The sequence below is a fragment of the Oncorhynchus gorbuscha genome, linkage group LG02 (genome assembly GCF_021184085.1).
Source record: "Oncorhynchus gorbuscha isolate QuinsamMale2020 ecotype Even-year linkage group LG02, OgorEven_v1.0, whole genome shotgun sequence".
Lineage (NCBI taxonomy): Eukaryota > Metazoa > Chordata > Actinopteri > Salmoniformes > Salmonidae > Oncorhynchus > Oncorhynchus gorbuscha.
In genome coordinates, this window is record NC_060174.1 from 90,797,477 (window position 1) to 90,810,677 (window position 13,201).

Here is a 13,201-nt window from a genome sequence, read left to right on the forward strand (position 1 = left end):
ATTGTGTTGTTTAAGTGTTCCCTTTATTTTTTGAGCAGTGTATTTTAAATCATTACAAATACTTCAGCTGTGCTTGATTGATTGAGCTTGCCCCAAACATGCACTGCACACCCTGCCAACACCTGACACAGGCTTCAAATATTATTTGAACACAGGTTAAAGATGATTTTAATTAATTATTCTTGTCGTTTTTAATCCTTTTACAAACAAATATTGAAAAACACTGAGCACTTTTTTTGTTTTAATATTTAATAATTTACAGACATTTAATACACCTTAACAAAAATCTATGTGATTCAATCTGCATTTTGTTACTTTAAAAAGTAATTATGTTTTAAATTTTGTGAATGTGTTCAAATACAATTTTGGATATACACTGAGTGCACTAAACATTAAGAACTCCTGATCCTACCATGGCAGACTGACCAGGTGAAAGCCATGATCCCTTTTTGATGTCACTTGTTAAATCCACTTCAATCAGTGTAGATGAAGGGGAGGAGACAGGTTAAATGATTTTTAAGCCTTGAGAAAATTGAGAATTGGATTGTGTATCTGTGCCATTCAGAGTGAATGAGCAAGACAATACATTTAAGGGCCTTTGAACAGGGTATGGTAGTAGGTGCAACACTGCTGGGTTTATCATTGTCAACATTTTCCTGTGTGTATCAAGAATGGTCAACCACCCATAGGACATCCAGCCAACTTGACACAACTGTTGAGTCAACATGGGCCAGAATCCCTGTGGAACGCTTTCGACACCTTGAAGAGTCCATGCATGCCCTGATGAATTGAGGCTGTTCTGAATGCAAATATAATATTAGGAAGGTGTTCTTCATTTTTTGTACACTCAATGTATACCAAAATACCACACAGACTATGCATTGACCCTTTTATTTTTTCAATGACTCAATGCGCACTCACAGGATTACACACACACACACACACACACACACACACACACACACACACACACACACACACACACACACACACACACACACACACACACACACACACACACACACACACACACACACACACACACACACACACACACACACACACACACACACACACACACACACACACACACACACACACAAAATACATGCACATGCAATCATAATTTACACTACTGCCACTGTTTATCATATATCCTGATTCCTAGTTACCTTACTCTTATACATGTCTACCCCGGCAGTGTAGCCTAGTGGTTAGAGCGTTGGACTAGTAACTGTAAAAGTTGCAAGTTCAAATCCCCGAGCTGACAAGGGACAAATCTGTCATTCTGCCCCTGAACAGGCAGTTAACCCACTGTTCCTAGGCCGTCATTGAAAATAAGAATTTTTAACTGACTTGCCTAGTAAAATAAAGGTAAAATTAAAAATAAAAATTAGTCCATTATCCATGCACATCCCTGCACGTTGTAAAAATGTCACTGACCTGAGAACTGACCCTGTATGTAACTTACTTATTTTCTGGTGCTCTTCTTGTTTCTATTTCGCATGTCTTTTTGTTCTACTTTATTTTATAATACTATTGTGGGGAAAGAGCTTACAAGAATGGCATTTCACAATACTTGTGCACATGACAATAATACTTGAAACTTGAAAAATAATGATATTTTAATGATTAGAACAACAGTAGTTACATTCGCCATGTTTTTTTATAAATACAAAAATACGCATTTAGTCATAAAAAACATAGCTAGAGATGTAGTTTCTCTCAATCTCGTTTTGCAATGGCATGATATCTCCATCACTAGTTTGAAGTTGGAGAGGGGCCGCTCTCTCTGTCTCTCTCTTTCACACATGCACACAGCAGGCACACACACACAGTCCTATTGAAACGGGAGGAAGATGAGGTTGTGCAAAACCTACAACCACAGCACACCAACAGATGGTGCTAGAGAGTAATCCCATCTCCGAAGTCACAGATAAGATGTCGTCTAATTTAAATAGAATCATTTACAGAACGGAAGGTCGGAGTGATAAAGTCTTTCATGTCTCAGTGGTGACCTTGAAACGAATGACAACTGGGGTCATACAGTCCTCGTTGTAGTGCATAGAGAGGCATCTTCGCCGTCTGCATGGTGACCACACACACACACACACACACACACACACACACACACACACACACACACACACACACACACACACACACACACACACACACACACACACACACACACACACACACACACACACACACACACACACACACACGTCACCGGAACTTTCAATGATATTCAAAGGACATGTTTTTAGCTGGAAAGGGCCTTCCCATTGCCCCAATGCTCTTCCCAATGTCCCCGGAAGATGGTTGAACCACAACTCAATCTCTGTATCCTGGCAGTACAGTGCAGCCTATGTGTTGAAGCTAAATATATAGTGCCAAGGGCTCCTGTATAAACATATAGTATTCTGTATGCAGTCCACAGAGCAAGGCTCAAACATCAACCATCAGACCCAGGCACAGGCCTAATAGGCTCATTGCATACGTCATCCATATGACCAGACTGCCAGGCTTTATGTAGCCCATATGTCCATGACATGTAGTGTCAGAGGCGTGAATGAGAGGAGGCCAGCTCATAGAAAAGCACGTAGGCATCACTGCTGCGAACCTGGCTGGATGACATGGAGCTCACCCTGTAAGGACACAGAGAACAGGTGTGTGTTAATCAGAGCATTGTTATAGACATACAGACATACCCACATATATAGAAATAATCACTGAGTGTACAAAACATTAGGAACACTTGCTCTTTCCATGACATAGACTGACCAGGTGAATCCAGGTGAAAGCTATGATCCCTTATTGAATACACCTGTTAAATCCACTTAAAATCAGCATAGATAAAGGGGAGGAGACAAGTTAAACAAGGATTGTTAAGCCTCGAGACAATTGAGACATGGATTGTGTATTTGTGCTATTCAGAGGGTGAATGGGCAAGGCAACATATTTAAGTGCCTTTGAACAGGGTATGGTAGTAGGTGCCAGGCACACTGGTTTGTGTGTCAGGAACTGCAATGCTGCTGGGTATTTCATGCTCAACCGTTTCGCCTTGTGTATCAAGATTGTTCCATCACCCAAAGGACACCCAGCCAACTTGACACAACTGTGGGAAGCAGTAGAGTCAACATGGGCCAGCATTCCTGTGGAACGCTTTTGACACCTTGCGTATAGAAGCTGTTCTGAGGGCAAAAGGGGGTCCAACTCAATATCAGGAAAGTGTTCGTAATGTTTTGTATACTCAGCTTAGTGATATACACACATAGAGACAAGAAAACAGAAAACAAACAAACAGAAAACAGAGCCATTAACTCTGATATAGTAGCAAACTACTCCTAGTGGTATAATGAGGATGTATATGACATCATGGTATCATTACATACCTGGAGTCATTGTAGCTGTACCACTCCCCAAGGGCTGGGTTCCTGCAGTAGGCTGTGTAGTGGCCACCCAGCGTATTCCCAGAGTGGTTGGACACGGCATAGAGATTATACACTGTATTCACTACAGAGAGAGAGAGAGAGAGAGAGAGAGACAGAGAGAGAGATAGAGAGACAAAGATGAGTGTTATGTCATTGACATCACCAATGCATTCAGTTTCAACAGTCCCCTAACATCATTGAAAAACAATGTCTGTTTTAAGCCTGATTTATAAAGAGGATGGGTTATCTAGACTGTACACAAGGCAAGGCTGGGCTCCTGTATAAAGATGTAGTATACTGTATGCAGTCCACAGAGCAAGGCTCAAACATCAACCATCAGACACAGGCCTAATAGGCTCATTGCATATGTCATCCATATCCAGACTGCCAGGCTTTATGTAGCCCATATGTCCATGACATGTAGCAGGAGCCCACAAAGTAAGTCACTTCAACTGGGCGGTAGTGTGTGTGTGCGTCCTGAGTTCAATGAAGCCAGATGATCCAGTCAGTACTTATATCAGGCCAGTCAATAAACATCATATCTGTACAAGACTCTTCAGAAATGGCCCTGAAAGCACTTCTAAAAAGAAAACCAATACAATATCAAAGTAGCAGGAGACAGAGTGCTTGTTTGTTGAGTGTGTGTGTGTACTACTTACTGCTGTTCTCAGAGCAAAATTCTCTCATGTCCAACTCTTTGAGGGGGAAGTTGACGTAGGTGGAGAGCTTACTAGTTCGAACACGGTTCTCTGAGAAGCGCTTGAGGTCTGGGACAGGGGCTCGGTCAAGGACAAGCACATGGACAGCTGAAGCATAGAGCTACTGAATGCATAGTGGCATAAATGGCAACTGATAGCATAGTAGCATAGCTATTGATAGCATAGATATTGGTAGCATAGTAGTATAGCTATTGATAGCATAGATATTGGTAGCATAGTAGCATAGCTATTGATAGCATAGTACCATATCTAGATATTGATATATATTGATAGCGTTGTAGCATTGCTATAATGCAATTCTCTACCTGGCTTTCATAGGGCAGCTGACTACATAGGTTAACCCCAGAAGCCAGAACCATAAACTTTTAAGACACTTTTTGAAATATATAAAATTTCAACGACTTTGGCTCCAAAGTTCCTTGAAAATGACAGTTCATTCTAGCTATGTATCTGGTTGTAGTGTTATTGCTACTCTTCTACTACTATAAGGTTATACAACAACAACTATTACTAAAACTATTACCACAACAACTATTACTATTAGTAAAACTATTATTACTACACATATTACTACTAGACTGGAAGTAACTTAATTGTTGGGGAAACCAATGATGGGGACACTAATATGAAGTAATGGAAAGGATACGAAGCACAAGGATTTGAGGGAATTTCTGGATGGTGAACTTCTTAGTGCATTTCCGCCTGGTTTTACACCTGTAGCATGTCTGGAGGAGGATGTATTTGGAAATTAACTTAGAAAGAATATGAAACATTAAAATACACTGACTCAAATACACACCCATGAGTTTAAACCAGTTATTTGAAAATAGTATTTGAAAATTCTCTTAAATACAATTTGGTCGACTATTTGGTTTTTAAAAATAAGCATTCAAATACTCAAATAAAATTACTTGTTGGGCTGTGCATTTGAAAATACTCAAATACACAGGAAAATTATTTTTAATACCAAACACTCAAATAACAGACAGACACAGACACACACCAAAGCAATAGTCCCTTACCGGTTTCTCATCTCCATCCAGTACGTCTTCTTTAGTGAAGAGTCGCATGCAGTCTGTCAGACTCACCTCCCCTGAACCTTTCTGTGGACACAAACACCCTCAGTTAGGCACAGCTTTTTCACTGTGTGTGTGTGCCTGCATGTGAGTGTGCGTGTGAGTGTGTACACTGACCTTAGCGATGGGTAGTGACAAGTCCCAGAATGGATCGAACACAGTGGAGCAGTAACCACACTCACTGCAGGTCAGAGAGCTCTTCAGCTGGCCCACAAACAGATCTATACAGAGAAACAGATACACTATTACACACAATGAAAATCACACTTGTAATATACACACTTGTTCTCAGTCACTCAGACACTTACCAACCACTTTGCTGTCCTCTCTCTCTAGATATTTGTTCCACATTCTCTTCCCTTTCTCATTGTCACTGTGGAGGAGACAAACACAGATCCCACATCAGTTTACATTCAAACAAGCTCCTCTAGAACAGACACACTCCTCTCCAATACAGATCCCAGGGGACTTTAATCTAAGGTACCAAGGTCTTGTTAAAAAAAAACAACTATAAAACATGACTCATTACAAAGGCAGTTAACAGCCTGAATATCATGAGGCATGTCTAGGCATGTCTAATCCTAGGAGAACATGTCAAGGTCGTGTTCATGAGGCACCAAGCAGAAGAACACAGACTAAGAAATGCTAATTGTCGTTTTCTGTTTCAAAACGATTCAAACTAATTAACATGCTCCTGGGTTGGTGTTACGGGAGGTGAGACTTACGGCAAGTGGTCAATGTCCTCGGACGGGAGCCTGGGCCGCACTGTGACCCTGTTGACCTCGTTGTGGAGGCCGTCCAATAGGAAATGCAAGAACTCCTGAGCATCCTGCTGACTGGAGGAGAGAGAGAGAGAGAGAGAGAGGGGGAGAGAGAGAGATTTTTAAAATTGTTTTTCACTTTATATATTCACTTTATATATTATCTACCTCACTTGCTTTGGCAATGTTAACACATGTTTCCCATGCCAATAAAGCCCTTGAATTGAATTGAAATTGAATTGAATTGAGAGAGAGAGATGGGGGAGAGAGAGAGAAAGAGAGATGTTTACTTTCAAAATATTATTATTTCAACCACAACCACAAAATGAGAAATGAATATAAAAGATGTGTCTACATTAATGCCTTATGGAGAGAGAGAGCGAGAGAGAGGGGCGAGAAAGTACGATGACATTTTTAATAGTTAAGAAAGTTCACATTAAATGAACTCGCTTTCTCCCAGTACACTTATGGCCATAGAAATAGAATTACTAGATCAGACCACAGCCCATTTCTGAATAGACTTACTTGTATCCCACAAATTTGGGAGCATATCTCTGGATCTGGGTCTTGAAGTCTGAGGGACTGATTGCCTCGCTGCTGACTGACGTCCATAGGGTCTGAGTGAGTTTGGCAAACTCTGTTAGAGAAAGACAGAGAGGGATAGAGAGAGAGAGAGAGAGAGAGAGAGAGAGAGAGAGAGAGAGAGAGAGAGAGAGAGAGAGAGAGAGAGAGAGGGATAGAGAGGGAGAGAGAGAGAGAGAGAGAGAGAGAGAGAGAGAGAGAGAGAGAGAGAGAGAGAGAGAGAGAGAGAGGGAGAGAGAGAGAGAGAGAGAGAGAGAGAGAGAGAGAGAGAGAGAGAGAGAGAGAGAGAGAGAGAGAGAGAGAGAGAGAGAGAGAGAGAGAGAGAGAGAGAGGAAAGAAAATGAGTGCACTTTTAGTCATTGTACTGTTAAGCAGAGGTCACATAGCAGGGGAGAGGAGCCATGTGAAGAATATCAATCAGGTAGTAGACAGAACTACTGTTACTGTTCACCATCTCCAAACCCTGTTTGGGGATCAGTGCGTGTGTGTTTGTGTGTGTACATGCACAGAATAGCTCCTATATGTTTCAAATCAACTTAAGACACAATTTGTGTACGTTTTAAGCATACAGATTGTTACGAATTAGAGGTCAGTATTATAGTGACCCTTAGGTGGTTCTGTAAATATTCTTAGGATGATTATTATGTTGCATAAACATAATTAGTGCTTTTTTTTACACCATTTTGTCCTTTTCTTTTTTTCAGCACTGGTCCACTGTCAAATGTTCCAGAATTGGTCAGCTGGTAGCATCCTTCTAATGTCATTCTAATAATGCATTATATCTGCAGGCTTAAATAAAGTGCAACCAGTTGGAGCAGTAGTGTCTTTACCCTCCATGAGAGCAGCCTTGGCTCTGCAGTTGTTGTTGAGTTCGGTGCGGTGTGTGTTCCTCAGACAGTAGTCCCTCAGGTCAGGAGTGTTGCTCAGACACTGCAGGATCGAGTTCATGAAACACTACACCAGAAAATAGTAGGTGAGAGAAGGGGGAGACAGAGAGAGAAAAAGGAGGGAATATTTATTAAGACTATAAGTGCACACTTTTCAGTGACAGGGATAGATATTCCAAAGAGTGGACATCAGATCTGCTACAAACCAGACATAAGCACAGTGTAAAAACAGACTTGTGTTAGTGGCGGATGTAATGGTTTACTCACTGTGTTGCCGAGGTTTCTCAGTCCCACTAGGCCTTGAGGACTCTTGGAGTTCTGTTGAGACAAAGACAGGGAGACACAGGTTAGAGAAAGGCAGAAATCCCTCTTCACTCAGTCCCTGATACATGTCAACTCAAAGGGACACAGGTCCAAACACATACCATTGTATTGCCTGCACTACAGATGGCTATATCGGTCCACTAATACAGGACTTGTAAAGGAACAGTGCACTACTTTTGTGAAAAATCAAATGTTCAACAACAAACAAAAAAATTGCCATGCTACAGACTGCATTTAAAAAAAAAAATGTTTTTATGAATATATACATTTTTATTCTATATTTTTCAGGGGGGTGCTGCAGCACCCTCAGCACCCCTACTTCCCGTGGCTCTGGTTGGATGTTCACTGGAGTGGTGTGACCTTGTCTGAAGGGTTTTTGATGGTCAGAGTGTATCGTTGCCTTAAGGTCAGAGTACACCACACGTGGTAGCTACGTCATGAGTGGTGTGCTTTGTGTCGTTGTGAGACGTTGGGTGAGGGACACTGCTTGTCATGACCAAAACACAAATAACCACCATCTGTGGCTCAACAACTGAAAGAACAAAACCTATCAGGCCTGCATTAGAACCAGGGCAAAGATAAATTATAACCTGATCTCTTCCATATTGCTATTGTTGTTCAGGACAGATACTAATAGCAATACTATGGTAATACTATGGTATTGTTTGTCATATTTTATCATCTCAACAAATGCCATTTAGTAAAATCATGTGGTTTTCACTATCGGATTCCCATATTTTTTCCAACACACATTCAAGGAAGGGAATGTGAGCAAAACCGAACCTCATTTACCACAATTTGTTGGTGACCTCTAAAACATAATTTTGACACACAAATGTATCATATTTTCTTAATATTTTATATCAGTCCTTATATAACTAAGCGTATCTTCCATTATAAGTAAATTAAGCAGTCATAACATAAATTAATGTATCATTTTTTGTTATTATTTAAAAAGTCTATGCAAATTCCAATACAAAATTTGTTTACTCTAATTAGGCAACTCAACAGGCTGGTTAAGATATTTCCGATGCATTATATATCAAAGTTTAAGTCACGCGAACATAAATTATTCATTTATGGCCTACACTGAGGCCAAATACATATATTCTGAAACAAAAACATTCTGCTATTTTTTTCTTGGTGTTAATGTGGGATAATGTGTTAATTTAGTATTGAATACTGGTTTAAACCAGTGCAGGGTTAAGCAGGTTTAATGGATAATACTGCTTTTCCAAGCTTACTGCTACATGTAACCTACTCTATACAGTGTCCCTGTAATACACGTTGCTGTACAGGGACATTTCTGGGGAACGGAACGTCTTGGAAGTTACATATTAATATTACACATGCATCTAGTGTTCGATGTAGGCTAGTCCAGATTAGGGTGGGGGGTTTGGTGACAGTGTAACATGTGGGGAGGGAAGCCACGCATCGGTACTGTACATCTGCTGACGAATGAAACACCTAAACTGGTATACGGCAGCCCCCACCTGACGCCACAGCTGACAGGACTGGGGTGGTATCACATGTACATGCAGGTACAAACACACACACACTAGTCAAGCACACACAGGCCTAAAAGCAGGTACACACACACACACACACACACACACACACACACACACACACACACACACACACACACACACACACACACACACACACACACACACACACACACACACACACACACACACACACACACACACACACACACACACACACACACACACACACACACACACACACACACACACACACACAGATACAGATAGTCAAGCAAGCACAAACAGTCAGGCACATACAGGCCTAAAACAAACGTCCACACATGCCATAGTCATGCACACTGTGAATTAAGTCTGAAACATGAGTCAGTGACTATTCCGTCCCAGACCAAACCACTCCACATACTGTACAGTACATAGCACCACAACCAGACAGGTACCAAATGCCTCATACTTCTCATAGTTCACTTTCCATTGTCAGCGCAGTGTAGGCCTTGTCTCTAGAGGTCAAACTCTCATTGAGCTGGAGTGTGAGTACTGAGTAGAGACTGTGCTGCTGCACATGGCCAATCAGAGGGTGTGTCTGGGTTCACACTGCATTGTTAGCTCTGAAACACAGCATATGGCTTGAGCAGCATGCACAGGCCAGTTCCTCACAACCTGGGTACAAATAGCACCGGAGCCAGGACACTGGGACACTAGTACAGTGATTACTGAGGAGAGGCCTGTGGAGAATGGGCTTTGTCGGCATGTGGCTCACTCGGGACATGGAGGTGGGTCCAACAATAAGGGCCCTGATTGGCTGATGGCCAATGGAGGAAGTAATTCCATTGGGGAGGAAGTCATTCCATTGGTTGGCACAGATTGAAAGTATGAGAGTGGGGAGAACATTGTGTTCCAGCCTTACTGTGCAGGACTGGTCACAGGCAAAAAACTTATGACTGGGACACACATGCACACATCCATACTGTAGCACCACCCAGCAGACACACTGTAGGCTGACTGTACAGCTCATACCAATGAGACCAAATCTGTGGTGGATAAAGAAGTGATAATGTATTACAACCATTGATGTTGTTGAAGCGGTGATATTGTTGTGTTTCCGTTATTCAATGGTTATCGGTGACAGTCCTGACTGAGGAACATTCTGCTCTCCCCGTAAAGGACATCCATATATTTAGGCCCTCGGCCCATTCTGAGGATCCATGTGCCCTATCACCCACAGCGTACTGTACATCAGATAAGGTGCGACTTTCCTGGCGATAAAAGCTGATATTCCTTATCTTGGTGTTCGCTCAAACATCATTACACAATGTCACGCCCTAATTGCTAGTGTGACACAGGGCAAATAGTGCTAACAGTGTTCTTAATGTGTGTTTGCGGTTATGCAACAATCAACAAATCAGGCTATCTTCACCCACAAGTGCTGACAGGGCTTTCCTCTATCAACCAGGGAACATTGTGATGTAAAACACTGCTCTTTATCAATTCTTATTGATAAAGGGCAATGCTTATGAATGGTGGTTTGTTTGGTGTTTCCTTGTGAGGTTTTGTGTTGAGAACTTGCCTGATAGAGGGAATGCTAAACAGGCAGCTATAAAGCACTGTGAGCCTTTGGTTTGTCCACTAGAGGCCATCCTGTCATTTACTCAGGGTTCATGTAAGGATTCCTGGGCCCATATTCTTAAAACGTCTCACAGTTGATCTCGGATCAGGTCCATGTAATCTAATTCATGATGATCTTAAAGTCAAAAACGGATCCTAAATCAGCAATTTTACAACCGCTGATGTTGATCTCCTGCCTGCTTATGTTGTGGCATATTATACAGGCCTTACCATTTATAATACATGTACATTTAGGCCTAGATATATTTAAAAATATTATTTTTTTCAAGAACGATTTCAGTGTTTTTTAAATAGGCAGTGCTACATCAGATTATGTTTTTTCTTTAGGCCTAATTATTCTCTCTACAATAGACTATAGTCTGCATGTCACATTGGAGGTAAAGGCACATATGAATCAGTATCCTCACAAATGTCCTGTACTGTAAAGCGTGGCCTACATTCAGGGCCAGAAAAGAACAGCTGGAGGTACGCCTAAATGATATGCATTATGGCCAGCAGGGAACACACTCCTCGGGGTAGAGAACGCTCATAGCAAAACTGCTGAGAGCCGGATTACGTAACCAAATCAACTGTGCGAGGTTACAGTACGAGTACCGTGACAAGCAGGCAGCTGGCTTTGAGCGCTCCACGGTTTTCAAATGCCGGATGCCTTGAACACAATGTGAAAACTTTTCCAATTGGATTGAAACGATTCATATACCGTCATACCCTATTTAGATCCACCTTAGTAAACAAAGCAACAACACAAATTACCTGAGCCTAAATTGGCCTGAGTATGGTTACATCATTCCACCACACATATTGTAATTATATTATATTATCACGGGTGTCAAAATCATTTGTAGGCCTGCCTATTCAACCTACAGGTGCATCACTTAAAATTACTTGACTTTAGCTTTGGAGAATCAATAACTATTAACGCCACGAAACCGACAAGATTCCAAGCTCCAACATGGAAGGAACAGTTTAAAAATCCTCAATCTCTAAAAGCAATTTCATAACACATTTAATCTGTTGCTCACAGATTATAAATGGCATTATTATGTAAGTACGTTTAGCTGCCAACATTATCCTTTACTTGGATTATTTTTGGGTGGGAATGTCTCCTGTAACTAAAACAAATCTATCCAAGTTATTGTCAATATCAAATCGGCCCATAATTGACTAAATCGACTGACAGTGTGATCGATTTGGCGTGCCCATACAATTTGCTTGCAGACCGAATAGGCGCACTCACCTTGGCTTGATTGATAAGCAGACCCACAAATGTGGACATCAACAATGACCGCGACATTGGAGGACTCTTCCTGCGCAGTTCCGTTTTTAGGAAGGGGAAAGTGGATGCCGGTGACTCCTCGGGCACCGTCACGGTGTAAGACTGTCGCAGACTAGGCATGATGGCGGTGTAGCGGCGGTGTAATAGCAGACTACAGACCTACAATCAATTTGCGGTGGCGATGGTTAAAAGTTGTTTACTGTGACTGAAACAGTAGTCCTGCGTGTCGTTGTTGATCTCCCCCCTATTTTTTATATATTTTTTTCTGATTGAGATGACAAGGTTTTCAATTCGAATCCATTGAAACACATAATTAGACATAAAACAGTCTCTGGTGATAAATAGTTGCGATGTGCAGTAAAAACAACAACAATATAGCAGACACCTTGTTCACTAGAATAACAGACCGCAACTCAATCTGGAATATCACTCACTGCCTGCTGACTGAGACCGATTCGGTTTTATGTGATTCCACCTCTCCAAGTGTGGGTTGAAGAATAATCGAGTCGGTGTGCACTTTCGTTTTACTACAATGTGCACACGCCCCCTCAGACTCTCTAGACGTCACGAAGTGTCTCATGCTTGTTGAAAGCAGTGGTTGAGAGAGACGTCAAACTGCAGAGGACAAGACCTTCTCAACATTCACAGAGGACGGTGATGAAATGGGAGAGGGGGTGGGGGAAGGAGGAGGAGGACTGAGGGGAGGGTAGGGGACAGGGTGGTGGAAAATAAGGTCCATATATGGAAAAGCACGATCTGTCTGTGTCTGTCTGTTTCTGTAGGCTATAGAACAATCTACCCATCCATCCATTTTAATACTTTGCCATACAGCGTTGGCTTCTTCCATCTTGACAGGTGAATTTAGCTTGACCACATAATGACTAATAACAGTGTAATGACCGTATAAGTAAAACCAATATTACATAGTATGACAACATTATGTCATGCTTATGTCATTAAGTACATCAAAAGTCAATAACATCCTACGTGTTGTTGCTTGCAAAT

The 13,201-nt window shown here is 41.6% G+C and overlaps 1 protein-coding gene across 2 annotated transcripts; it reads right to left on the reverse strand.

Annotated features, from left to right (window-relative positions):
* Positions 1-1,607: 1,607 nt before the first annotated feature.
* Positions 1,608-12,722, reverse strand: LOC124012816 (ubiquitin carboxyl-terminal hydrolase 2-like). Of its 2 annotated transcripts, none has more exons than XM_046326804.1 (12): positions 12,631-12,722; positions 7,730-7,780; positions 7,406-7,529; positions 6,519-6,630; positions 5,958-6,068; positions 5,541-5,605; positions 5,350-5,453; positions 5,179-5,259; positions 4,803-4,881; positions 4,097-4,204; positions 3,399-3,519; positions 1,608-2,651 (listed from the first exon to the last, which is right to left on the reverse strand). In XM_046326804.1, the coding sequence occupies exons 3-12, from the start codon at positions 7,521-7,523 to the stop codon at positions 2,564-2,566; spliced, it is 987 nt and encodes a 328-aa protein (XP_046182760.1). In that variant the 5' UTR covers positions 7,524-7,529; positions 7,730-7,780; positions 12,631-12,722; the 3' UTR covers positions 1,608-2,563. The 2 variants fall into 2 exon arrangements, with proteins under 2 accessions (XP_046182760.1, XP_046182750.1); XM_046326794.1 differs by having other exon boundaries at positions 12,158-12,718.
* Between the last annotated feature and the right edge of the window lie 479 nt (positions 12,723-13,201).

What these genes read in the sequence shown, in the direction of transcription:
- LOC124012816 (XM_046326794.1), bottom strand. Translation starts at nt 12,316, where the DNA reads ATGCCTAGTCTGCGACAGTCTTACACCGTGACGGTGCCCGAGGAGTCA. An exon ending in CAAGGCTGCTCTCATGGAGG is followed by an intron (nt 6,631 to 7,405) that starts GTAAAGACACTA and finishes TTTCTCTAACAG; the next exon opens with AGTTTGCCAAACTCACTCAG. An exon ending in TGTCACTACCCATCGCTAAG is followed by an intron (nt 5,260 to 5,349) that starts GTCAGTGTACAC and finishes TTGTGTCCACAG; the next exon opens with AAAGGTTCAGGGGAGGTGAG.